This window comes from Callospermophilus lateralis, chromosome 10 (assembly GCF_048772815.1).
Source record: "Callospermophilus lateralis isolate mCalLat2 chromosome 10, mCalLat2.hap1, whole genome shotgun sequence".
Lineage (NCBI taxonomy): Eukaryota > Metazoa > Chordata > Mammalia > Rodentia > Sciuridae > Callospermophilus > Callospermophilus lateralis.
Genome location: NC_135314.1, coordinates 132885407 through 132913216, shown reverse-complemented (window position 1 = coordinate 132913216; position 27810 = coordinate 132885407). Strand labels below are relative to the sequence as shown.

General features: G+C 51.9%; 1 protein-coding gene across 1 annotated transcript; it reads right to left on the bottom strand.

Annotated features, from left to right (window-relative positions):
- Plxnb1 (plexin B1) lies at positions 1-27809 on the bottom strand. The gene is made up of 38 exons (XM_076867092.2): positions 27759-27809; positions 23962-24014; positions 22035-23147; positions 21067-21249; positions 20608-20736; positions 20382-20482; positions 19949-20081; positions 19514-19670; positions 19092-19200; positions 18908-19016; positions 17829-18497; positions 17525-17647; positions 17211-17333; positions 16790-16883; positions 16530-16702; positions 16211-16362; positions 14578-14683; positions 14175-14311; positions 13703-13879; positions 13151-13322; positions 12766-13008; positions 11900-12076; positions 11674-11822; positions 11053-11153; positions 10741-10958; positions 10438-10616; positions 10224-10290; positions 9844-9990; positions 8846-9014; positions 8474-8577; positions 8315-8399; positions 7933-8105; positions 7620-7780; positions 7385-7532; positions 5429-5493; positions 5212-5287; positions 3995-4069; positions 1-2470 (listed from the first exon to the last, which is right to left on the bottom strand). The coding sequence occupies exons 3-38, from the start codon at positions 23139-23141 to the stop codon at positions 2366-2368; spliced, it is 6396 nt and encodes a 2131-aa protein (XP_076723207.1). The 5' UTR covers positions 23142-23147; positions 23962-24014; positions 27759-27809; the 3' UTR covers positions 1-2365.
- Between the last annotated feature and the right edge of the window lies 1 nt (position 27810).

Here is a 27810-nt window from a genome sequence, read left to right as displayed (position 1 = left end):
TTTAAATTAGTGAAAGCTATTTTAATAAAGCAATTTGCTCCATAAATTCCCTAAGGAGTCCCAGGCAATATTGAGAAACAAAGGTGCTTTGTATGCTAACAGGCTTATAGAAAACAGTAATGAGAGCATACCTTTGAAATCTTGATTAAACTGAATTACAAACATTCTACATTGAAATTGTGAACTGGACCCAAATGAGCAAAGCTTGTCAGTGATGGCATCTCCATTGTGAGCCATGGTGTTTAAGTGAAGACTTGAAGGGATTCCTATCTTATTGTGGTAGGATTTTTTTTTCTTTATATTTCTTCTATTACAACAAAGTTCCGGGCCAGGGATGTACCTCAGTGATAGAGTGCTTGTCTAGTACCCATGAGGTCCTGGATTCCATTCCCAGCACCACAAAACAAATATTTTGTGAAGGTGAGTCACAAAACTGAGTAACTCAAAACAAGTTCAATACTCACCCCTCCTATGTACATGTGCCCAGGTATGCAAGTACTTGGCCTTCTTTTCCTGGGAGCCCTCAGGCTCTTAACCTTCAGTTAAAGGCCTCTAAAACTTGCAGAGGCCTGAGTATGGAATAGAGGCTTGGCTTTGTGGTCTTTGAGGTATTAACCAAGACTGCCTCCTTTTACGTGCCTACTTAAAGTCCACCCCAAACTGCATTCTCCATCTGCCCTGCTGCTAGAGACTGTCAGCTCCATAGTTTGCCAAAGCAACTACTGGGGGAGCATCAGAATCATTCTGAGTGACTATAAAAACTTGGCTATGGCACCCATTTGAAGAACTAAAGCTCATATGCTCCCAAATGACGATACCTGACCACAAACCTGTCCAACTGTGGTCTGACCCACATCTAGCAGAAAGAGAGAAGGAGGGACATTAGAGCTAACAGAATAGCAGCTATGACTACCTCTGGCATGGACAAGACCAATGTGAGTCCTGCTGCATTAAAGAATTTTACAGATGGTTTTGGGTACCAAAGGGAGGCAGGGAAAGGACTCCTAGAATTATAGCAGCCTGTCCCTTCAAACCCTCAAGGAAGACCCCAGGGGGAGGCTGGGGGTCACAGGGTTATAAGGAGTAGGCAGAAAACCAAAGGAGTGTACTTTTTGAGGACTTAAGAGATGAAGGGCCCCATTTTACCATTGTTCAGTGAGGGACTGGTCTCCTGAAGGAAGTCTCTGTCACAAAACCATCAACCCCAGCCTACTAACCCAGCTAGCAATGTAAGACCCCACTAGGACTGTCTCAAAGATCACCTCCAGCTATGTATCAGGTAAAACCACCCAAGCTGGCCTTCATGCAGGTAGGCAGTTGGGTTGATCCCTTGCTCTAAGGGTACCTTGACTTGGAAACCAAAGGTCTAGAAATGGAGCCATAGAAAAGGGCCCTCAAGATCTATGCTGCCTAGAGTCACCTGTAATAATGCCACCCTTTCCCAATTCCTTTCAAAAAATGAAATGTGAGTACAGAAGTTATAAAACTTAAGTTGAAGAGATGGTGGACCCCTCCAACTTGGGTCACAGGCCTTCCCCAACTGGTCCTGGATAAATTTCTCCCTTTCCAAAAGCTTTGGTCCCAGGAGCCAAGGATAGCCAGACCTGCAACAGGTCTTTAGTAGGGGCCTTGAGACCCCTCCAAAGTACAAAGTTCACCTCCCAACACACTTACCCTGTGTTTGCCAAGCATAGCTACCACCCTCATATGATGGGAGGGGCTGGGTGAGCCCACACATCACAGTCTACTTACTCAGTGTGTTATCCTTTAATGAAAAGCTGAGTCAGTGGGCCACCCTTCTCCCCAAGACCCCCTCAGCAGATACCCCTCATTACTGGCTGCCTGGAAGATAGGATGGCCCTGAGGCAGCCAGCCTTGCTGAGGGGTCAGTTTGCAATGACCTAGGAAAGGCATTTATCTAAGAGACCTTGGATGTGGCAGCAGCAACAAGGACAGAGGAAACTAAACCAAGGTCAGGGATGATGGAGGACAGAAAATCTCTGAATCCTGTTGGGATAAAGACCAGTGCTCAGGAATAGTACAGTCTCCCCAGGGTCCTGGAGGCCCTTCCAAACACTCTGGAAACCCTAAATCCCATATCCAGGCAGGCTGATGTCACACAAGAAGTAGTACACAGGGCCACTGAGCTCAGAGAGCAAGCCAGGCACCACCTCATGAGCTTCAAGGTCCCACACCTACAAGGTGAGTCTAGCAGGGCTAAGGCCAGAGCCACCAGGAGACTAGGAACCACCTTCCATTAAACCTGCTTGTCAGTCACTATAGGCATCTAAGGTGGTCTTCTCCTTAAGGTTCCAGGAGTGTCCAGGCAGAACTGAGGCAACAGCAGGCCAGGACACTCTGGTCTCTATAGATCCGTGACCTTGTTTTCCACAGCAGCTGCAATCTGCTGGAGACGATAGCCCAATTGCATCTTCTGAGCTGTGCCATCCTCCTCCAGGGCAGTGATGATCTGAAACGCAGACACCAACACCATTAGGGGAGATCTTTGGCCCACACATTCACTGCAGACATCAACAGGCCTCCAAAAAAGAACAACTGGCAGTAAGAACCTGAGAAATCCAGCAAAATGCCTCACTTCCTGTATGACCTCAGAATCTCATTGGAGAGAGATAATAGAGTAAAGTCACCATGGAGCTTTAGGGATTAATGAGGTAGGGAATGATATATTTTACTCAAGTTACCTAGCACTTATGGTAAAAAAAAACATACACCTCACCGAGTAAAATTGTTGAATGGAGACCAACCCCCAATTGGCTTCTCACCACAAGCCCCTCAGAAGTCCTGCTGCAGCCATCCCAGCTCACCTGCCCTCCAGCCAACAGCAAATCCTGAATCCCTGTGTGTCAGATGCCAAGCAGAGATCAGGGACCAGGGACCCAATTATGGCCAGAAAGATGATGTATGAGAGACAAGTAATGAGCAACCATAAACAGGGGGCTGCCTCAAAGGTAACAAGGAAGCCAGGCACATGCCTGTAATCCCAGCAGCTCAGTAGGCTGAAGCAGGAGGATCACAAGTTCCAAGCCAGCCTCAGCAATTTAGTGAAAATGTAAGCAAACTAGTGAGATCCTGTCTCAAAATAAAAGATAAATAGAAAAAGAAAGGGAACAGGAGAGCAGCAGAGTTGGGGGAGAGGAACGGTCTCCCACTCTCTCCATACAGGAGCACAACTATATCATACCCCCACCTGCCCAATGACTTAGCTCCCATGCTAAGCAAGGCTGCAGAGCCTGGACTCCACATTTGTGGATCCACTCATTGTCAAATGACTGCTGTCCCACCAGGCTATGGGCCACAAGGAAGGTTCAACACGAACAGCAACAGCCGTATCACTAGTGCCACCCAGATATGTGAGTGAATGATTCCATTAGGCAATGTAGGTTGACTGATGAACACTTAAGGTAACAAGCCCAGCCCAGGGGTCCCCCAGAAAACCCCCTTACTGACTCTGTTGTACCCTAAGTCATCCTCATTCTGTGCCTGAACCCTTCTCTCTCATGGTTCATGCAGCCCAGTCAGGTCTGAACCCACAGAGGTGCCCATGCCCCGAATGCTGCCTACTTCAGAATCTGATAAGGGTTGAATAAAAGCATGGCCCAGGTAGAGATGGCAGTTATATGGTCCCAGAGCACATCCTACACACCATTTCCAGGCCCTGATAGATTCCCCAGCCCCACTCAACCACTATCACCATGCCTGGGAGCCTTGCTAAGGAACTGGGATGGGGAGTTGGGAAGAGCAGAGCCAACTTCTTAGAGCCAAGAAGAGCTATTCTTTTAACCAAGAAGCATGCCTACAGGACACTTTCCAAATCATTAAAGGACTCAGTCCCTACCCTATTCCATGCTGAGGGAGCCCCCAAAGACCCCCATCCACCCTGAGTCACAGAGTCACACCTCCTCACATCTATCCCCTCAGCCTCCCAGAGGGTACCTTGAGGTCAGCTTCCCAGTCAGGGCCCAGGGCTGCCCACCTGGTCATAGTATTTGTTGATATACTTGTAGAGTTCATGCAGGGCCACTCGTGCCCCGAGGTCACCAGAGTAGTTCTAGAAGGAAGGCAGATAAGAAGTGAGAGAGATGAGGGGTCTGGCCAGTCATGGGAGCAGGCCCAGGACTCCAGGGGAGGGTGAGAAGAAAGAAGGAAGCCTAAGAGGTAGAGCAAGGGACAGGCCCTATAGTGGGAAGTAGAACCCCACTACAGACTAGGGACTTCATGCTAGGCACGCCTAGCCTGTCCTCATGCCTAGCCTGTCCTCATGCCTAGCCTGAGGACAGGAGTCTTCTTGGTAGGAAGAGCCTCCATTCTGCAGTTTCCTCAAAGACCTGCCTCTCTCTCTCTGTCAAGAATGTCACTTGGAACCCCCACCTTCCCAGGGGACATGTAACAGGCCCAGCCCAGGGGTCCTCCAGAAAATCCCCTTACTGATTCTTTTGTACCCTTAGTCATCCTCAGTCTGTGCCTGAACCCTCCTCTCTCATGGTTCATGCAGCCCAGTCAGTTCTGAACCCACAGAGGTGCCCATGCCCCTTGGTTCTACAGGGCCAAGTAGAACCAAACTCACTTGTAGGCTGTCAACCCAGTATAATTCTGCTCTGATCTCACTCAAGGATTTCCAAAGTCTTTCCATAGAGACACCTGAGTGTCAACCTCCTAACTGAGACACTGGTGTTGATATCACCTAACTTGTGGGGGCACTAATGGGGATCAAATAAAATAAAGCCAATACCCCAAAAGTACAGCTGCTGTTAGTACTGTGCTTGTGATCAACATCATCATTTCAGAAACACTTTTCTGAAACTGTTTGAGGAGTAGGTAGGGGCATGACTATACCATAAAGGCTAGCAGAACAGTGGGAAGATGTGGGCAGGCAAATGCTAGCAGGCCTAGAGTTGATCGCAAGCATTCCATAGACCCCAACAGGCATCCAAGCACCTGACTGAATCAGATTAGGTGGCAGCTTCAGAATAAGACCCCTGCTTACTCCGTGATGAGATGCTAGGAGTGCTGATATCTTGCATTAGCAATTGGAACATTCTACATTTATACTGGTGGTGTGTATCATGTACCAACCAACTTACAGGGCTGTTAATGTCCCAAGGGCTTCCCTGCCAAGGAGCAGTATGAGGAGGGCAGGATTGTCATGGTAGGAGACTTGTACCCAACCCAAAAAGCAGAGGCAGGCCTTACCCGGGACAGCTCAGCCAGGACAGAGTTCATCTCTTGATCACTGGCTGGGACATTCTGTTTGATGTCTGCATAGTACCTGCCAAAAAGCCGGGTACAACAGCTGCTTGGTAAATAAGCCCACTCCTCCCAGTCCCCACCAGGACCCACCCCCAAGACCTCAGCTGTATGCACGCCCATCCACCAACACCCTCTCCAGACTCACTCCCTTCCCCAGTACCTTTCCACCATCCCTTTGTAACGGGGAATATCACGAGCATACAGAAGTTTGTTGATGGGGGAGTCCTAGCACCGCCAGCAGGAGGGTAGTGAAGAAAGAAAGAAGGATGACAGCCTCTGTTAGGGTGATTGACTCCCTAGGGTTTCTCAGCAGTGCTTCAGTTTTAAAACTAAAAGTCCCACATCCTGGAAACCCCTCAGTCCCCAGCAAACCAGGATGATTTGTAACCCTAGCCCACTTTCTTCTGCAGGATCCTCCTCTACTCCCTCTCTGCTTCAACATTCATTCTCTGAGATCCTCAGCTAAGGATCCTCCCCTGTTATTCTGACATTATGCCTCCATCTGGAGCCAGAATGCAGAGTGGATGTATAGTAATCATTCCTCATGTAATTATGTTAAAAATCAGCAAATTGTGACCCAAAATATCATGTAAATTGCCCCAGACCATCTCACTCCCCAGTGACTGAGCTAAAATTTGAAGCAGGTCTCTCAAGTCAAAGACCATAATTCTCACACACTCAGATATGGGTTCAAGTCCCAGCAGCCATGACCTCTGGCGACATACTTCTGCTCTCAGGACTTCTGGTTCATGCTAAAGCTGCCAGGAAGAGGAGAAAGATCTTTGGGTGGCACTGCCTTACTAGAACAGGTCCAGGTTCTACCTCAGCCTGAGTCGGGATGTATGCTATCTCCTCAACTCTCCACGTTTGGCATTCCTGGCTTAGACTATTCCCCTAAGCTACCCAGGAACTATTTGCTGTTCTGTAGGAAAGAGGAGGCAGAGAGAAGACCTGGCTGGAAAAAAAAAAAAAAAACATCATCACACAGGATCCACCTCTAGAAGTGACCCATGAGTCCTGGTATGGCCTTGTGATTTTCAGCTCATCATAGGCAAAATAATGAGAACATGTGGAACAAAAAATGGCTACAAAAGACAGCACTACAAAGTGGAACTTTCTATTTTGCTTCTTCACTAACTCTTACAGGTATGTCTCTTAAGAGATCAGAGACCAACCATAGCCCACAGGTCTGAGCTAAGCAAAACTTCATTCATGGAACTGCAAAGCCATAAAGGCCCTGGCTAATGGGTGCCTGAGCAACACGTAAGGACCCCATATATGATGCGACTAGGCTTTGACTACATACTCCCAACCTTGGTACTACCAGAGACCACTTGTCTATGCTTCCCAGATACCCTTGTCAGCTCAACCCTCAAACCTAACTCTCTCCTGTACCTTCCTCCCCTCTAAACCACTAGCAGACAGATAACTCCACCACCCTAAAGAACCAAATCCACCAGGCAGCCCAGAGTTGCACTCAGATTGGAGAATCCATGTCTCCACTGGAAATCACGTGGTAGCCCCACAAATACCAAAGGCTTACCTCTAAGTCTGAACTCACCATAGCCAGAGGCACAGGGATCATGCGTATTTGTCCTTCTTCCATATCCCCCACATCCAATCTACAGTTTATCTCTGCCCTGCACCCTGTTGCTGGCTTGAATCTGGCCACTGCGTGTCCAAAGAACAGCATAGCTTCCTCTGGACCCCCACTGCTTAGCTGCCATGATGCTTTGCCAAATTCTCATAAGATCTGATCATACCACACCCCCATTCCTAGGCCTTCTGTGGCTCCCCATTGCCCACAAGGGGAGACCTCACCAAGTGGCCCTGGACTACTCCCAAAGCCTGCCAGGTTGCAACTGCTATCTTAATCTTGTAATTTGGCACATAGTGCCCCCTACTCTTGCTCATCCCTTAAGATTAACCAATTACCACCTTCCAGAAAGCTCTTGAAACAAAGCCTGGCTAGGGAATGTCTTAGGTCAGTGGCCTCCCCTAACCCTTTTCCTTGAAACTTTCAGGAGAACCTGAAAGCTGTGTGCACATACAGCACTGCTCACCCCCAGCCCATGCCCCCATCCCCTTCCTGTTGTATCCAGCCCAGCCTGCTCACCCGACCCAGCTTGTGGTCAGCCAGGGTGCAGGCATCCATGAAAGTCTGTGCAATGACAAGGAGCACTGCATCCATGTTATCAGACGTCTGCACATCAAACACAAACTGTGGGTTTTTGATTATATTGATCCAGAACCTCAGTGGCAAGCTGTGAGTGGGGAAAACATGGCTGATGATCATGTTGCAGGGGTGAAGGGGGAACCCCATACATTCTCTAAGCCCTGCCTCTGCCCACCTGTTGGTCTTCCAGATATGGATAGTGTCTTGGTCAGAGATGCCATGCTGCTGGGCCTGTTCATCCAGCAGGTCAAAGAAGTACTTCACAGCTAGAGGCACAGGGCGGCTGGTACTAAGAATTACCTGGAACAGGTCATCCACAAACTTCTGTAGGGTGCCCTATAGTAAAAGGGGAAAGCAGACAGGTGTGATCAACAATGGGATTTTCAGCACCAGCCCAAATCCCATTAGTAGCCACTTTCCCTCACAGTCCAGACCCCACTGCTTGTCTTATCCCTGGTCCCAACCCTGACCAGTCCATCCAGCCCCACCTTCATGGATAATAGGCGAGTCAGGTAGATCTCAGGGATGGCCTTAGCTCGCTCACGCTCTCCGCCCCGAAGGCTGCCCCTCCGTGGCCTGGGTGGCTCTGGTTCCTCACTCGGTTTCACCAGGTGCCAGGGTCGGATGCCCCCCTCATCTACATCCTCCAGCATTGGAGTTCCTGTGCCAAGACCCCATAGTTTGTTGCCCCACATCAGGTGCCACCTCCTGGGCCTCCAGGGTCCTGCCAACCTTCCCAGGAGTGGAGATACCTGATTGAAGCTTCTTGGGTAAAAGGAAAATAGGCACAAGCCCACCCTGAGGTCCAAAGAACTGTCCCCCATTACCCAGGACTGCAAGTGTAGAAGACTGGGAGGGTTAGGTACTCACGTTCTCCAGGGACATAATCCTGGTTTTCCCTGAGTACATGTTTGGTGAGGCAGGGAACAAGGGCCACAGTTGCTCCATCTGGGACCTGATGACCACAGCTGGTGACCCCTCTACCACTTCCACTCCATCATACCCCTCCTCCAACTCCCACCCTCCTACCTTATAATGCTGCAAAGTGTTCAGGCGCCTCCACATACCCTGAACCTCAGAAGTGACATCCTCATCAGAAAGGATGAGGTGTCCAGCCACCCCAGATCGCCATTCTAAAAGAATAAAATAGGACTTGGTCCAGGGCTTCTTAGGATCCCCTTGTCATAATGGAACCTATCTTATCCTCCTAAAGGAAAACATCCCTTTATCAGGGGCAACCCCTCCCCAAATTCTCTAAAAACCAGCAAGGGCCTCACCACAGGAGAGATTGTCTAATATCACCCACTCTGGGTGATAAGATGTCCCTGTAGGGCTGGTCCTAGGCCATCCCAGGCCCAGCACTATCGTAGGTCCCCAGGCCATGCCCCTCTCCACACTTACCAACATCTAGGGTACGAGGGGCTGGCCTTTGGGCAAGAGGTACTCCTTTATAAAGCTGGTCCAGCATCTTCTCCTTGGCTTGGGAGATGGTATCACAGTCCAGGACCTTCACAGGCACACCCTGTGCCTCTCCTGCCCCAGTCCCCACAGCCAACAGCGCATTCAAGGTCTAAGCAGATCACATGGGAACCATCAGTATTGTGTGACATTTCAAATGACCAAGACCCAAGGCTAAAGGCAGCGACAAACATGAGAAAGCCACAGCCTCTGACCCCCAAGTACCAAGCAACCCTAAATTTTTGTCTCATCACCTGCCTCCCCCAGGAATAGCAGCCTCCTACATTCACTGATCCCAGCACATAGACAGTGTGCTTGTAAACATCTATGGGGTAAATGGCAGAATACCTGAGTGACACAAACCCTTCTTCACTCAGATTCCCAGGTGCTTGGCTGAGCTGGTCAGGCTGAAGTGCCTGAGGAAAACCTGCATAAGCCAAGATTCCCTGCCCAAACTGACAGAGAAGCAAGTTTAATGGAGTCTGCATGGCACTTCCTCATGTGGAACTAAAGGAAAGCAAATCCAGAGGAAAAACATGCAGATCAGCCAGCCTTCTGACTTGGTAGACAAGGCCACATCTCTGACAGGGTGGTCAGAAAGATATTCAGGCCCAGTCACAACACAGGTTGAAGTTCCAGGACAGGGCAGACTCCTCTCAGACCCTGGACCTTCTGAAGTACTCTCAAGGTCTGGCTCTCAATCCTCTATCCTCCTAAGATTGTCTACAGGCCTCTCTTAGGCTGGGAGTACATCTGAGTGATAGAATGCTTATCTAACATACCTGATGCTCTAGGTTTGATCCAGCATCAAAAATAAATAAGCAAAGACCTCCTTCATCGTAGCCAGAGATCAGCCTGGCTCTACATCTAGATACAGACACTAGAAGCTAGTACCTCAACTGAGCACTGATACTGCAGACCACACACATGCACACCCTCACCAGGGGACGGTACTCCACATCTTCTCTGAGTAGGCGGTTGTCATTCAGAGTGTATTTGGCTTTTCCAGTCACGCTATCCACTGGCCCCTTGTCCACTTGATGCTTAATCCCTCGAAAGAGCATGTACAGAGGCTCCCCTACTGAATCCTAGAAAAGTATAGGCAGTTAGGGCCCCAGGCAGGCAGCAGAGGTCTATAAGACAGAGTGCACACTGGGGAAAGGGACAGGATGCAAGCTGAAGGTAACTGAGGACATGCTAGGCAGGGTTTCTGCTTTGGCACAAGTATGCAAGCTAAGTTGCATTGGGGGATATAGGGCTTGTGGTTTAAAGGTCTCAACCCCCTCTGAATAGAAGCTCTATCAGTCTCTGCCTCCCTCACCCTCACGAAGGTATAAAGACAGATGGACATCCAGTTGGTGAGCAGCTTTTCCACCACAGTCTCTGTTCTGGGAGGACAAAAAATGGGAAAGCCAGAATTAGCAACTGCAATTCAGGGTTCTCTATTCTATAGATCCCAGACCGGTCCCAAAGCCCTGCCTCAGCTCCTGCCTCCTACTGTCCACTACCCACCCAGTCACAATAGCCTTACAGACCTGCGCAGCATCAGCTTAGGGTTCTTGGCCACATACTGGGCTACCAGGTCACTGAGCAAGGTGCGAAGGATGTCAGTAAAGTACTCAAGCTTCCCATGCAGGGCCACAGTGAGTAGAGATGCAACGTAGGCACGGTCCCGAGCAGAGAAGGTTCGCTGACTCTCCAGTGTGTAGATGAACTGGGCCAGGGAGAAGATATGTGGGGGACGGGATCAGAAATGGTGGAATGGAGAAGGGCCGGGCCAGGAGTCTAGTTAGGGATAAGATGGGATAGGAAGGATCCAGCTGAGGGTGGGAAAGCACCTTGGTAAGAAAAAGCTTGCTGTTGAGCAAGTTGGAGAGCTGCCCCAGGCCCTGTTCCACAGTGGGTCGCCTGCTCTCAGGCACACCGAGATCCCGGTGCAAAGGTGACTCCCGGTGCCCAGGGAAGAAGACCCTCTCGGCATACACCTTATAGTCGAGGAAGGGGATGCCACTTCCCAGAAGGTCACTTGTGAGATCAGTCATCTCTGTCATGAGGTCTGTTGAGCAGAAACCAAGTTGGGTGCCAATCCTGTGTAACAGGAGTGGACTTGGGCAGAACCCTAGAGGCAGGAGCCAGCTCTAGGGCCTCACCTGTGAACTCCTTCTTGCAGCGGTCCCGTACACTGCTCTCCAGATTCTCCAACTGGATCTGAACCTTCTTATAGTCCCTCAGGGCCTGCTTGCTCTTCCTCCTACTTAGCACCAAGATCAGGAAGGAACAGCCAAGAGGCCAAAGCCCTTGCTGGGTTCCACTTAATCAGGCCTGCTTGACCTAGCCCTAGGTACACCCTGACCTTGTCCAGCACAGTCTAACCCAGGGATGACAAAGCATGGCCCAGAGTAATTCAGCCTGCCCTATCCCAGCAAGCCACACCCACCAGTACCCTATCAGTGCAGTTGAGCCTAGGGATCAGCAAACTACAACAGCACCAAATTTGGTTTGTGACTATTTTTACAAATACTGGTTTATTAGAACACAGCCACACTTATATGTTTACATACTGCCCCTGGCAGCTCTTATGCCCAATTACAGGGTTGGGTGGTTGATTGCAACAGACACATCCATCCTACAAAGACATCCATCCCACAAAGTCTAAAACATTTACTCTGGTCCTTTGCTGAGCCCTGGTCTAACCTTCCCCTTCCCCATCCTGCCTCATGCCACTTACTGCCCCAGCCCAGCCCAGCCCAGCCATACCTGGCTACACCCACCTGTACATGAGGACTATGATGATGACGCCAAGAGCCAGAAGAGAGGCTCCCACCCCCAAGCCCACCTGGGCTGCCACAGGAAAAGCCACAGGGCTCTCGCCATCATACTGCACATGACCAAGGGAGAAATGCAAGTTTCCCATCTGCACCTGTGTGGGGAGTCACCTGTGAGGGAGGGTTCAGCACATCCCCAATGCCCAGCCCTGCCTGGGACCTGCTCACTGACTGTGAACTCAGGCAAAGCATCAGGTGCCTCCCGGAGGGCATGGTGCCGTGGCAGAGGCTGCTCCACAGGGGGCTCACAGTACAGGTGGTGCCGAGTCAGTGTCTTCACCACACAGGGGCCATCTCCTATCATGGCCACCACCTCCTCCTTGGATATTGCCAGGTCCAGATTTTCCCCCTGGAACATGAGGTCACTGATCTGTCACTTAGAACACTTCCCAGAGAAAGCTGGTCGCCATTCAGATCCTATCCCCCCACATATGGGAACAATGGTTCTGAGACCCACCCAAGACACAGGGCTAACAGTCCCTTAGCACTATTCCCCCTATAGATAAGGCTGACAGTCATGGAGATATCCTTCAGGCTGCTCCTCATGACCCTTTTCTGCCCCTCCCTACTTTTTCTATAGAACTAAAAATGTGGAGAACCTAAAACTGCCTACAGAGTGCTGACCAATTAACTAACAAAGCCAGAGCCCCCATTGTCTGAAGACCCCACAGGTGGGGTGATGGATTACCTACCTGTGGCCTGAATACCCACCTACTGCCCACCATGCATGTCAGAACATGTGCCTAGTGTTGTCTCTGTAAGCCAGGCTGCCACATAGGGATCAGCCCAGTTACCTGTTAAGTAGCACACCGCCCAGCTACTATGTGTGCCAAGTCATTTACTGATTGTCATGAAGACACCCACCATGAAATGTTAGAACCCAGGCCAGTAGTCAAACCCCTGCCAAGAACTAGGGTTCCCCTACTCCATAAACCTCTTAGCCCTTGCTCTACTGTCCTGGCCTCTCTACCATTAGTACAGTGCTGTCCTACAAAGGGAGGATCTTTGGGCCCTGCCAAGTTCAAGAAGGAACAGTACCTCCACAGAGAACACACTTCCAGGTTTGTGCCGGAATGGCATGGTGGGGTCCTCAGGGTTGAGGGGCTGCAGAGTGGGATCAGCCTCATAGGAGAAGGGTATGGGGCTCAATGTTGCAAAGTCAAAGACCAGGTTGTCAAGGACAAATTCCACCTGAACCCAAGGGTCCTCAGGTAGGCCTGGGAGGGCAGGTGTACGGCACATAATGAGATGGGAGGAGTTCACATAACATGGCTCTTCAAACTGGCAGAAAAAGACAAGAGAGGGTCAACTGAGGGGCCATGTAGGAAGAGAGCAGAGCTGGTACCAGCCATCTGTTGGTTGTGGGGAAAAGGGACAGCAGCAGCCAGCCCAGTGTAGGCAGGGAGGTCCAAGGGTTTCCTACGTGATGACTGCCACAGGAGGCTCCAGGGGAACACGCTGTCTCCAGGACCGCACGGCGTCTCCGCCCACTCCCCTGGCTAGGCTGCAGCACTCCTAGGGCCACAGTCACGCGGATTCTTGGTGTCTGCACCACATCCAGATTCTGGCCACGAACCCATATCTCACGTCCTCCACTGAAATAGAGCCCATGAGCCACTCATGACTTACATGAATCAGGGTTTTCTGTTTTATTTTGTTACCAAGGATTGAACCCAGGGATGCTTTACCTTTTTATTTTTTGAAACAGAGTCTCACTAAGTTGCTTAGAGCCTCGCTAAGTTGCTGAGGCTAGCTACCTCAGCTTCCCTAGCTGTTGTTATTACAGACATGCACCACTGCCTGGCTATGAATGAGGATTTAAAAGACAGCCAGTCCCAGCTAGCTCAGCCCAGCCCAAGCCACATGACCCCATTTCCCTATGCATGGGATTCAAGGGCCCACACAGAAAGCCCTATCCCCACTAAGGGAGTGGCAAAAGCTCACTTGTCATACAACCATGCCCATGGTCCCATACCTGAGAAAGCTCTTGGTGGGGCCAGCTGAGGTGACATTGGGATCTGATGTGTATTTGAACTGGCCATGCTGAAGCCTCCGCTTAATGGTCCCAAACCACACTGTCACAGGAAGCGTGGCAGGTATGGAGTGTGGGCTGGTCTTACACTGCAGCTGCTCTGACTGCTGTTCCAGCAGCCTGGGGAGGAAGGTGAAAGTAGAAGGCAGGTCACCTGGGCTGGAGGATGTGTAGGAGAGGGGAACTAGAGACCCACTCAAGGCCTCAGCTTACTTTCCTTTCTTGCTTATTGCCATCTCCACCAGGTAGCTCTGAAGGCTGCTTTCCCACTACAGCCCCAGCTTTAAGAGGGCCTGACCAAAGTCTCACAGGGCAGATTTGCCTTCTCCCACTTTTGTTCTCCCCAGCATCCCAACCCCTCCCATTCTCTCCCTGGAGCACATGGAATTTTGAAGGATAAGGAAACAGCTCTCACAAGTGACAAAGCTGGTCTCCAACCACCACTCGGATGTCCTCTAGCCTCCCAGTCAGTAGCTTGGAACCATGCAGGGTGAGGCGGGTGCCCCCAGCTCTGGGGCCACGGGCTGGGAAGATGGAATGCACCTTTGGATCCTATACAAAGAATGACAGGGAGTGATAGAAAACAAAAACAGGGAAGCTTGAGTCACACAAAAGGGCCCTGGGGTGGAGAGCCACATGAAGGCAAAACCAGATGGGGGTCAGCTGGGAAAATAATCCAGTTGGTAGAGGGCTTGCCTCACATGCACAAGGCCTTGGGTTCAATTCCCAGCACCACAAATAAATAAATAAATAAATGATGAGGGGCCGCCAAACGGACTAGCCACTTGGTAGCTAGGGGGAGCTCAACAATCTGGCACCTGGTAGGCAAAGTTGAGCTCTGAGATGCTGCGCCCTCTTCCTGGCACCTCCACTGCAGCAGCACCAACCACCTCCTCTCCACTGGCCCCAGTGATGCATACGAGACTGTGGGTACAAGGCAAGCAAGAAGTATGAGTCTGTATCAAAGGCCCCCTTCAAAGTAGCCCAGTAGTCCCTCTCCCCACCCCACTGCCAAATGGTTTTCCTTTTCCCATGCTCCATGAAACACATCGGGATTCTCTTGTTTTGGTACTCCTTAAGGCACACCAGCTGGCCTTGGCATCTGAGAATTACTATTTGTGGTTTAACCATTCAAGTGCTACCCCAAAGAGGCTCTCAACAAGGAAGAGTTGATCAAACCTCTGTTATGGCATAAATTTAAAGGAGCCCTGTAAGGCTGGTGTGGCGGGTGGTCAAGCTGAAGAGTGGGCCTAGCCAACCACCCTGTCTTCTACCAACACCTCATGGCATAGTACCCACCCACAAAGTGGTAAAAACTTGATCTCTTCTTGAAAAAAAATCTGAAAGTCTCCAGTCAGATCTGAGGGTAGAAGTGAACAGCCTAAGAAATTGCTGGTTATCAGCCAGAAGTTGGGGAAAATAAATTTCCAGAACATTAAGTCTCAGAGGCTCTATTCCATGACATTGTCACAGTCACTGCAAACACTCAGGGAAAACAGAACAAGTAAAGTGTGAACTACCAGGGGAGGTTCCAGTCAGAATATATTTTAATCACTTTATAAATTACTTTGTAACCCATGTAAGTCTTAAAGTTCTGGAATCATTAACAGTCCATAAAGTCTCCTTAGGTTTTTCAGTCATAACACATTTTAGAGAAAACTCTATGCTCTTGCAAAATAGTCCTTGTTTAAAATACCTATTGTGTCATTTGCTTAGCATGTACAAGACCCTAAATTCAATCCTAAGCACCACAATCAATCAATAATAAAATACAGATTGTGGGGTCTCACCAAAGGCCTTCTGAATGCACATCTCTGAGGGTAGAATCAGAGACCTATTTTCTCTCCAAGTTACCCTGATATTCAATCAGGTTTGGGCCACTGATTGTGGCTACCACCTCTAGAATGTCCCACATGTGTACCTTGGGACCCTTAACCACTGATCAGGTTACCATGACTAGAACCTCAGTAAGCCATGAGCCCTGGGGAGGCGGCAGGGTTCCCAGAGGCTGGACAGAGAAGTCTGGCATTCTACAGGTGTGCCACAAGTATACCTCCTGAGAGCCCAGCAAGACCAATACTTGGGTAAGGACAGCTCATGAGAAGGCTAGCCCCTTAGCCCAGCTATTTGGATCTGGGAACCCTACTTAGCACCACTATATCCACTATCACTCAGAAAGTCAGATAAGAAGACCTAACCAGAGCCAAGATGCAGAGTTACCAGTCCTCTCTGCCCCATACAGGCCCTGGAAGAACCCCAAACCAGTGACCTGCAGGTATGTGCAGAAAGCCAAGGTGGGTACTTCAATGCCTCAGTGGCAACCCCAGGACTAAGGCATTAGAACCAGAATCAAGGAAACAGGGAGATAGAAAGCAGATGAGTAGCAGGTAGTAAACCCCGAGTAAGAAAGTCAGCCATAGAGCCCTCCCATGTTGAGTCCAGCCAGCTCACCTGCTAGAGACCTCATACTCCTGGGCATCCACAGCACAGGGCACTCCAGCCACCATGACCATGCCCAGCACATCCTGCACATGTTGGCCCAGGTTGGAGCCCCTGATGGTGACACGGGTACCTCCATCTATAGGCCCAGTCAGTGGTTCCACCTGTTCCAAGACAAGGACTGCTCACCTCTACCCACCTGTGTAGACTTCTGGCAGTCTACAGAGGCAGCCCAGCCTCCCACCTTTAGGTTCCCTGAATCCATGGCACAGGCACAACCCTCCCACCAAAGACAGCACTGAGGAAGGGATGTGCCAGCATTTCAACATACTGAGTGGATGAGAGGTGCAGGGCACTGGGTGGCCACAGCCTCAGCCTTTCCACAGGCTTCCTGGGCCACACAACGTGGATATTCTCCATCACACCACACACAACCATAATGGGGCATGGCAGTTTGGCAGCGGCTACAGTCCCAGTGGCCCACAGAACAGTTATATAGTATCACTGGAAGTAGCAAAGACAAATGTGAGAGGCAGGCCCAGAAGAGCCTTGCTACTACCAGCCCACCCCCATTACCAGTGAGTAGCTCACCATGCAGCCCATCAGCACTGTCTACACGCAGGCGGCCAGCCCGACGCAGAAACAGCCCCACCTGGAGCTCTGGCTGCAGAGCCTCATAGCTAAGCTGAAAAAGTAGGAGTGTGATCACAGCCTAGGGTTGGGGTGCTCAGAAAAGGACTAAAATGACTAGTTATGGTAATACAGGATCAGAGATCAAAATTGGGATGCAGGGACCCCATAGAGTGAAACAGTTGGAGGTAGGAGGCAGAACTGGAATGGAGGGACTCTCTGGGATTTCTATTTACAGGTCAGCCTCAATGCAAAGACCCCATGTGACACAGAGTCAGAGGTAGGGTACCCATCTGTTTTCCAGGGTCAAAACATGGATTGGGTCAAGCATGATGCCTGTGGCCAGTGCACCCTTGCCCACCCAAGTTTCTGTGGTTTGCACCTGGTGCTGCTGGCACGTGACATGGCACATGGTATCTGGAGGCAGCTCACACTCAACCCGGGCCTCAACCACCACTTCAAGGCCCTCCAGCTCCAATACACACTCATTGTCTCCTGGGCTGTCCTGGGGGCAGAGAACACAGTTGTTGGGGCAGTTCTGGGAACAGGCCCCATGAGTCACATGGGTCCACAGGACAACTTCTGAGTTGTAACTGGGACCCAGGGCCACACCCTCTTTTTGCTCCCCAGGAGTAGTGTAGAATTTGTCAACAGCCAAAAAGCCTGCAAGGACAGCTGCAAGCAGGACACACACACCTGGAAAAGGCGCAGATTCCTGCCTTGCAGATGAATTTCTTGTTCCACGTGGACTGGCATCAATGTGGAGCCCTGAACACTCTCTACACAGGGGCAGGAGCTTGGCCCCCAATTCACCTCTCCCTGCAGGTACCAAGAGCAAGGCAATCTATGGACCCCATGCTGCCTACCTCAGGCCTCTGTCTTGCTGGACTTCAAGAGCAAGACCCTGCCCCTGCCCTTCCACTGGGAGAATCACAAGGCAAGAGAGGGGCTACATTTCCCCAATCCCCTCCCGAGGCCTCCTTCCTGGGCTGGACCTCACCAGCTCCCAGAGCCCGGGGGTGTCGTACTGGTAGTCGAGGCTGGACAGGAGGATGAGGGGGGCAGGAGGGCCCTCGTGCTCTGCTGAGTCTCCATCACCTGAGAGGAGGGTGGAAGTGGAGAAGGCGGGCGCGTCACCCCCTGTCCACTCGTCGGCCTCGGGCAGCTCGCCACCTTCTCTCATGAGCCAGTCCAGAGCGGGCTTCGTGGAGCCAGTGGCCCCTGGGAAAGTGGTGGCAGGTACAGTGCCAGGGGGCTGATCCAGGGCCACCATGGAGGGAAGGGTCTCAGGGCCAGGTTCTGCAGGGGGCATTGGTGCTGCATCTGAGGGTGATGGATGGGAGGCTGAGAGGTCCTCAGGTGTGGCTGCAGGTCCCAAGTTAGTGGGTGCAGGAACAGTGGTTCTAGGTATGATAGGGAGGTTGGGAAGGAGGGGCTTCTCATGGAAATGTGATTCTGAAGAGGTGGGGGAAGGAATGGGACCAGGACCTGCCCATGGCCCCCAGGGGCTGAGCAAAGAAGGTCTGGCCCCAGTTGGGACATCTGAGTCTGTGGCTCCTGGGTCCACAGGAAAAGTGTCAGGTACAGGAGTGACTGTGGATGGAGGGGCGGTGGGTGGGAAGAGGGTAGGTATATCTCTTGCAGGGGGGGCTAGGGAGAGAAGCGGGCTCTGAAGGGGGAAGCAGAGAAAGACAGGAAGGGCCACTCAGCAGGCAGATGCAGGAGCAGGAGGCAGGCAGGCAAAGGGTATGTTAAAAGGAAAGGAGACCAAGGAAAAGAGAAACAAAAACAGCCCATTAATTCTCCAAAGGAGAAACACAGAGGGCAGGCTCCAGGGGTGTCTGTGCTGAGGTGGGGCACGAAGGCCACACCTCCCACCTCTCAGCTACAAATGTCCTCTCCTGAAACAGGATGGACGGGTCAGCAGCCATTCTTTAGTGAGTCCATCACACACAGCAGGTTGGGCGTTCAGGACACAGTCTCATATGGGCAGGCATTCACACAGACCCCGGGCCATCAGAAAACCCTCACACTGGGGACCCAAAGCCCATGTGTGGTTCATCCTGGGGTCCCACTCACCTGTTTGCTCATCACCATGGGCCCAGCATCACATGAGGCCTTATGTGTGCACAGGTGCTGCCAGACACACCAGTTACACCCCCAGTGGCTGCTCACGCAGGCCTGGCACCTGCACAGAGTACAACCATGGGGCAGGGATCACCACAGGGGAGCTCAGAGCTGAGGGACAGGATGAGGAACTCACTGTGCAGATGGGCGGAGCTCAGTGACTGCCATACAGTCGTAGAAGGAGAGGGAAGCTTTGGTGATTACCACGTCGCCAAATCTGAGCTCTACACTCACGGAGATATGGTCTGCAAAGTGGGAGAGAGGCCCAGGGCTAAGGAGTGGGGAGTGCACTCAGACCCAGAGTTAACATGCTGAGACCACACAGAGGTGGTGCTACCATCCAGAATGGGTAAAGGAAACCAGGGTCAGAGAAGGCAGTCTACAGGGCACAAAATAGACATTCTAGGGTTTGGGGCATCAGTGAAGGGACTCAAAGAAAAGCATCAATTCAAGGTTCTTGTGCCTGGATTCATACCTCACCCTGACTACACCCTTTGGAACAAAATAAGAGCAGGGTAGGGCTCCCCAGTTGTGGGACTGGCAGCTTTTCTCACCCACCGGTTCCTCTTTGCAGCATTGGGGCTTCACTAGGGTCTGGGGAGGGGCACATCACACCAGATCCGGTCAGCAGGGCAGGGGTCTGATGTTCCCCAAAGTGGCAAGAATATGACTCCCCTGGCCACAGGGGTGGCAGGTTCGGCACTGACAGGAAAACCTGCCAAGAAAGGCCAGCACACACTTTTAAGGCCCCACTACAGCTTAGTAGGTAGATCAGGGCTCATTAAAGGGTACCCAATGTGGGCTGGCACCAGTACCTCCACCCCAAAACCTCACAAAATCCTTCTGAACTAGGTTGATAACAGATGGAGAAATTGAGGCCCCAAAAGGAGTAATTATATAAGGCCATGTGGTATTGGTACATCTAACACCAAAATGCAAGGTCCCATCCCCAAAGCCCTCCCCTCGGGGGCCCTGCCTACTCTGGTCACTCACCTCCCTCCTCTCCTCTCGGCTGATGTTGGCAGGACTTATGGCTGCCACTCGCAAACAGACCACCTCAGTTTGGAAGCTCCATAGCCACTGCTCTGGCCCTTGGCCCCTTGAGCACTCTGAACGGCGACTACACCTGAGCAAGAATGACCAGTACCTAATCTGTGACGCTCAAGAGCCCACTGGGCATTCATAGGGCAGGGACAACTACAATACTGAGGCCCTGGGCAGGCCCTTTCAGTGATAGATAACACCAGGATCCTGTGTCTGTCCTGGTAGGACAGTGATACAGATAGGGTGGATGATAGGGGTGTCCAAAGGTCAGAGTTTAAGAGTCAAGGGCCAAGGGTCAAGAATCCTGGATGAGACAATTACACAGTAGCACTTCAGGCATGAGGTTGGGTTAGGAGGGGTCAGGAACTGGTGGAACACTAACCTGCCGAGTAGCACACACCATCCACAGTAAGGATCCCTGTGAGCAAGGCAAGATGCACAGTCCAGATGCTGAGCACAGGAAGCCACAGGAACCTTCACAAGCTGTGACAGCAAAGAGGACCTGAGGCCAGCAATCCAAATACCAGTGGCTCACCCACATGTGGGTCCCCAGCCCCACCCAGAGGACCCTCCCAGCAATCATGCCCTTGCTTATGCCTGACACGCACTGTAGTCTGGGTCATAACATACAGGTGCTCAAAAGTCCCATCAAAGGTGAGGTCTCTGCTCACTGCAGACCCCTGCTGGATGCTCTGTATGGAGTATCGTTGGCCATCACTCCCCGAGCCCAAATAGACCTGAAATTAGAGACCAGGAATTGGTCTGGCACCAATTCCAGGGCCACAGACCCAAAGCCTTCTCCCATTCACAATTTAAGCAATTTACAGATAAAATCCCCTCCTAGGAAGTCACAGCTCATTGCAACCAGTCCCAGAGTGAATAGAAGAGAGTTACCGGTAAACCCATCCATTTCTAGAAAGAGGAACACAGATTATCTCTCCCAGTCCAGGTCTTGGGGGCATATCTCAGCCTCAAAGAACACTGGGGTACCTCCACATAGGCTGGGTTCTCTAGAAGCCTGTACTCTCTAGATCGTGGAACAGGGCTGGTACTTCCTATAGACTCACACTGTGCAGCTGTCCTTGACTGTCACCCAAGAAGGCGATGGTGTGTCCATCCTCCACAGTGACTGCCACAGCTGTTAACTGAACCCCTGGCAACTCTAGAATCGGTGTGGCTTCCAATGGAACATGGCTGGCCATAGGGCTGGGTGTGTGATCTGAGCCACAGGGATAAGCATCCGGGGTGTCCTGCAGGCAACAAGAAGAATTGATTAAGTCTCTCACTAGATAAACTTCCTGCCCCATCCTTCCTGGACAACCTCCTCCCAGCCCAGTCTCTCTGCCAGACCTCCCTGACAACCGTAGCCTGGGCAGCACCTGCCACAACTACATCCTTATCACTAACTCAATGCACTTAATCTATGACTGCCATAGACAGTTACCAGTGGCTCCTTTCCCTCTTTTGATTCCCCATTCAATGCCTGCAGCCGCATCTTTTCCCATCCCTGGCCTGGGAGCTGCTTCCTCTGATCTCTGTGTTCTGCCTTCTCCTGAGCCATTTCCTAAAGCTCTTGCAGCTGGCCTCCTCACCTCCCAGACCACTGGCTTAAGCCCTCTGCATTTCTCACTGACTCAGTCTTGCTATGAGCAATTTCTTCCCTTCTGTATCCATCCAAAGACTACAGCCCCAAGTCCCAACCTCTTCTTCATCTCTTGCTCCAGAACCTAAAACAATGTCTCATTTCAACATTTCTGTTCTTATCCTAGAACCTCAGCCCACCTCTACAATGCTACTTCTTCAACATTCTGTTCTAAGCCCATCCCGGTACTATTTTCTGCCACCCTGAACGCTCTGCTGTGTTGAGGGGCCCCTTCATCACCTAGACCCAAAGGAAGTACCTAGTACTTGCTAACCTGATCATTCCCTGCCCCACTACCAGCTTCCTTTCAGGCTCCCTAGGTACCTTCTTGGCTGCAAATGCCTGGCCAGTGGCTTTGGAGAAGGGCAAAGGCCAGGCCATGCTGGAACTCACCACTGGCAGCTGATCACAGCAGGAATTGACATCATACTCAATGTAGGCCACCTCAGTCCCATCCTCAGCACGGCCCTTCCGGGTGTAGCAAGCATCTCGTGTATGATTAGCAAGCCGGTCCACCTCATTCAGGGGGAAGGCACAGAGTGCCGAGGCTCCAGATGCCCCAGTAGCCACAGATGGGGGCCGGCCCACAGTGGGGGGAGCCGCTGAGGAGAAAGCTGCAAAGAGCACTTCCCCATGGGCCACCTCCTGGGACACAGCCACAGCTGCAGCCTGGATCAGCCCATAGTGGCCACCCTGGCAGGCCAGGGGCAACTCTACATAAGAGTAATAGTGCTGGTCCCAGAGGCACACTCTAGACACATAGGCTCGAAAAGCTCTAGACTGAGCCTGCAGGTCCCGTCGCAGGAACAGAAAATAGGCATTGGTCCCATGTGCAAAGGCACTCACAAAGTGGTGGCTGTACTCAGAGAGGCGGCCCACTGCCAGCTTGGCTGTCTCTTCATAGGAGAAGGCAGCTTGGGGGTCTGGTGGCTGCAGGGCCCGGGTTGTAATAGGGGGGATACCACCCCCAACACCTCTGCTAGTGTATCCCCGCCCTACAAATAAGAGGGGCTCCCCTGCTAACCCCTGGGCCACCAGCCCCACTGTGCTGACTGCAGGGTCATTGGCAGCCACATACTGAGTGTCCCCAGGCCGCTCTGGTCTCAGCAGCAGCTGCCCAAGCTGTCCCAGTCTCCGCTGCTCACAGACACCCTGGTGCACACTCCCGCACACTACCAGGGCTCCCGGGCTCACCAGGAGCAACTGGTTGGGGTTGTTGGTAAGCTGGGCCTGGGGGCACTCATCAGACATCACAGGCGGTAGGCAATCCCTGCTATCTAGCACGGGACCTGTGGACACTGTGGCCTCCAGCTGCAGCCCAGGGCTCAGTTGAAACAGGAAGTTGGTGGCCCCTAGATAGAGGGTGCCTGATGTGGGGTCCCTCACCAAGTGCTGCAGATGTGTGCCATTGGGAGTGAAAGCAGCTGGTGGAGATGGCTGGAGAGTGAGGACCCACCCAGCCCAGAGTGTCTGGAGAAGAGCTGGGCCAAGAGCAGGCATGATCACCTATCAGGAAGAAAGGTTGAATGGGATTCATGTGGCTAGCAGAATGCCCTAACATCACTAATAAGGGATAGGAATTGCCTCCTAACCTGAGGGTAAGCAGAGGAGGACTAGGCTTAGATAAGCACTATGGTCAAGGATGACCCTAGGACCACATACTATCTGGGGAAGAAACAGGGACACTTAACCCTGGAAACTTCAACACCAACCCTTCTCTGTAGGCATTATGCTCTCCGGAGTCCTACATCCACCCCACTCCACCCTCACTCCTGCTATGCTATGCCACCATATGGATCAAAAAGAGAAGGGCCTTGGGCTGGGGTTGTGGCTCAGTGGTAGAGTGCTCGCCTAGCATGCACGAGGCACTGGGTTCGATCCTCAGCACCACATAAATGTAAAATAAAGATAATGTGTCCACCTAAATCTAAAAAATAAATATTAAAAAGAGAGAGAGAGAGAGAGAGAGAGAGAGAGAGAGAAGGGCCTGGAAGAGATAGGAAAACAAGTGAGGAAAAGGAAGGGGCCAAGAACACTGAGAGGCCCTCTTTGCATGAATGTTGGTTTCCTGGCAGAGTGGAGAGGGAAAACAAAGACTCATGGGCCACTAGCATATCTGAGTAAAGCAAGAACTGGGTGAAGGGCCTTTCTGGCCAGGAATCCAGAAGGGTGATAACCACAGAACCAACAGGCCAGAGGGAAGAGGAAAATCCAGGCTGAGAGGAGTGGGAGGTAAAAGCTTGGGCCCAATCTCGGAGAGCCCTGAGCACAGGTGGGAATAACACCACCCCCAGATGCCTAGGAGTAAAGTTAGACTCACCTGGTAGGGCCAGCTGGATCAGGAGACAACAGCATGACCTAAGTAGGAGTCACCTAGCCAGGGAGAAAGCAGAATATGAATTTGGGGTCTAGGCTGTAGGCATGTGGAAACCCTGGGCTCCCCACTGTGGAGGTAGCACAAAACTACCCCCTCCCCATTGCCCAGCCTGCCTGTACAGCTAGGCCCAGCCTGGCTCTCAGCCACCAAACACATTCCACAGAGGATGCCTCCTCAGCACCCACATGAGGAGGGGGAGGGCAGCAAAGCCAGGCACTCGAGGGGCCTGGGAAAGGTCAGCTAGTAAGGAGGCCCTTGGCCATCAGGGCCAAATCAGGCCCCCAACATGGCTCTCTCACCCAGTTCTCTTCCTCTCAGCACTGTCTACTCTCCTATCCTCTGTCCAAACCCTTCCCTGTAGAGGCACCAGAGTATACACCCTCCACACCAGCCAAGGGCCATCCCAGCCCCAATGGGAACCAATACATTGGCAGATACATATTTGTACACACCAACCAGCCTGTGTGCATACACTCACACATAAAACATGGGTGCTTGCACATATACATACACACATGCAGATATGATGAGTACACACACAGAAACACAGGCACATCCCATGTCCAGACACCATATAAAGTCACATCCATACAGAGACAATCCCTACACACCCAAATACATACATGGCACACTCTGCACAGGCACATGTCACACCCAGAGACATAGGTAACACCACCCACATTTAGACAATCACACATACACACACACACACATGCTTCCCTGGCTCAACTACTAAGTCCTAGAGAACTGTGGAAGGCAGGCCATCTTTTGCTATTTCCTCCCATGGAGGACAGAGCTGAGCCAGGGCCCAGGGTGTGGGATGAATAGGGTGTACCCTGAGGAAGTCATCATGCCTGTGTACACCAACCCTCAGTCCATCCAAAGGTCCATCCCTAGGACCTCATCAAACTTTGGGTACTTGCTCTTCTTACCCTCCAGCTGGGGCTCCTGAGTCCCAGAACCAAGAAACCATGGTAACACCAGCTTTCCCAGACCCCAGTGGTCCCCATCTAAGAACACCAAGCATGCATCCCAAACTGGGAGACAACTCTCACTTGTCTATGCTCAGGCCATGTTGCTCAGCCCTCCCACTACCCGGCTGCCAGGCTGTCTGTGCAGAATGTACCAAGGGTTCTCACTTCCAATGGCCCAGCTCAGCTTATCCCATCAGTGGCCTCAGCAGGGTGCTCTATGGCTGTCCCTATGTAAGCAGGGCTGGGCACAAGGCTCAGAGGAGGGTCCAGCAGCCTGGTGGGAGCAGGGACACAGTGGCCACAGCCTGGCTGGGCACTGCTCCCAAAATAGCTTGGGGGTTTCCATTTTTAGTGTGCAGAGAACAGGGCAGCTCTATGGGAGCGGGAACAAGGCTGCCTCTGTTTGCCACCCAAGGGGGGGCGGGAGGTGGCAGGGAAAGTCTCGAACCAGCCAGAAGCTCAGGACGGTGGCAAGGCCAGGCTGTTTAGGAGCCCCCACCTTATTTCCACAGAATGGGGGGACAAAATTTCTTCCTCTAGGAAGAGAGTCCACCAGAGGATAGTCAGAGGCCACCTCCTACACTTGGCTGCTGCCCATTCCTTCCGCCACCTCATGCCAAGGATGTGCCCTGGGCATAGGGTCCTATAGTTAGACTGACATTCACTGTTTCATTTGCTGGCAAATATTTGCTTAGAGCCTACTGCATGCCAAAGTTCTCCAGGCCTCAAGAGGCAGCAAAAACACACTCACACACATACAAAAAAAAAAAAACACTCCCCAAATGTGAAATCACAACTGAGCTGAGGGGCAAAAAGGAAGAAAGAAATGCATGGGAACAGAAGAGCTTCTGAACAGGGCACATAGAAAATCGAAGGCTGACCCACTACAGGGAACTACATCAGGCTTAATCAATCAGTTTTCCCATGAAGCAAGGCCTTGCACTCTTCCCCGCATACCACGGGAAGGTGGAAGACAAAGGACAGCGACATTTTCTCCTCCATGTTAGGCACACTTATTTTACTTAACCTCTGCCACATGGCACAGAGCAGCCTCTCTAATCTACCCCCACCCCCAACCTCACAAGATTTTCTTTGAGCAGAAATGGAGCGCATCTCTCTCTCTAGAGCTTTTGGGGTACCCCAGAGCCAGAGGGATAAAGGTCAAGTCCCTAGAGTCCACATCCTCCCCCATACATGCTCTTCATTCCTGCCTGAACTGCAGGCTGTTCCACTTCTCCCTGCTGTCACAAGGACAGTTCCCACTACTTGGAATGCCCACTCCCTCTCTATCTCATTAACTCCCACGCCCAGCCATCACCTCCCTGGGGAGCCTTCCCAGTCCTCCCAGGCTCCTGAGGAAGTTGCCTGTGTAGCAGATAGAATGGACACACCCAGTCACCAACCTAGAGTACAGTGCTCTGCCAGCTGGGCTCTGAGCCTCTGATTTCCCAATGATAGAATGATAGTCCTCTGATCAGTAAAAGTGATAATGTGTGTGCCTGGCATTAGTTGCACTACCCAAGAAGACCACTTCTCCCCATTACATCATTCCACACTGGACCTGAAGCTCCTTAAAGTCAGAGTACGGCTTTTGATTTGGAGTCCCCAGCAACTAGCACAGATATTAGCACAGGGCAGGGGCTCCCAGCATGGTGAATGAACCTCCATTTCACTTCCAAGGAGATTCTGTCCCTGGGAGAGATATGAGGCTTACACATGCCTCTCAAAGCCACTTGGCCTTAGACAGGGCAAAGCACTGGCTCCACTTTTATTAAACCACCAGGCAAGAGCACACTGAGATGGCTGATTTGAGCCAAACCTTGAGTCCCCAACTTGCACAGGCCGCGATCTCCTGCCTACTCCCCACAACTCAGGCCCTGCCTAGGCTCACAGCCAAAGCCTAACTGCCTGTGCCCAGGCCTGTCTGGCAGGTCTCTTCTGGGCCCATCTCTCTCTGAACTTCTTCAGCAGGGCCCAAGATTGCTTGCAAAGTTTGCAAAGAGCAAGCACCACCGGAACCTCCTGCAGCTGTCCTCACCAACCAAAAGGGTCACAAATTTGGTCCTTCCACACCTGTATATTTATTTATCTTGTCTGAGAGTTAGTGGGAAACTGGCATTCCTTTTCCATCCTCCTGCCCCACTCCCATGGTCCACCAAAGGGAGAAAATATTCATTGATAGTGGTGCACAATGCCCACTCTCTTTTCTGGGTGTTGAGTAGGGTGAAGAGAGCCACCATTTACCAGCCACCCACGATGACCCGACGTGCTCATCAATCATCCGCTGAATTTGAGTCTGGAGAGGGGGTCCCGCTCTAGTGTAAGGAGACTCGTGGTCCGCCTTTGTCAGCCTCACCAAGCGCAACCTCAAAGGGCTGCTTCTTCTGAGGGAATGCCTCGACCACCCCATTAGGCTCTTCCCCCAACCCTCCTCCCTCACTCTGCGGCAAGGAAAAGGACCCCACCAGTGGTCCTGGAAGGGCGGGGAAGGGGCCGGCCGGACCGTACCGCGGCGGTGGTGGTGGCGGCGGCGAGGAGGGGGCGCGGAGGAGCAGCTCCACCTCCTCTGTCTCCCAATCGCGTTACAGGCGGAGCCACCAGAGTTTGCTTTCGCGCTCAGAAGTGTAGTTCCAACTCTCTTGATCCAAGCCGCCCACCACTCACTAAGGCAACCCCTGCCCGACCGGATCGAGGCCTCAGGCCATGCCACTCGGGTCGCGTGGTTTCGTCCCAGTCCCACTGCCCCGGCCCGAGCCCCGCACTCACCACCCAGCCAGCCCGCGGGATAAGCACGCTGAAGCGGGCGCCGGCCGCTCCG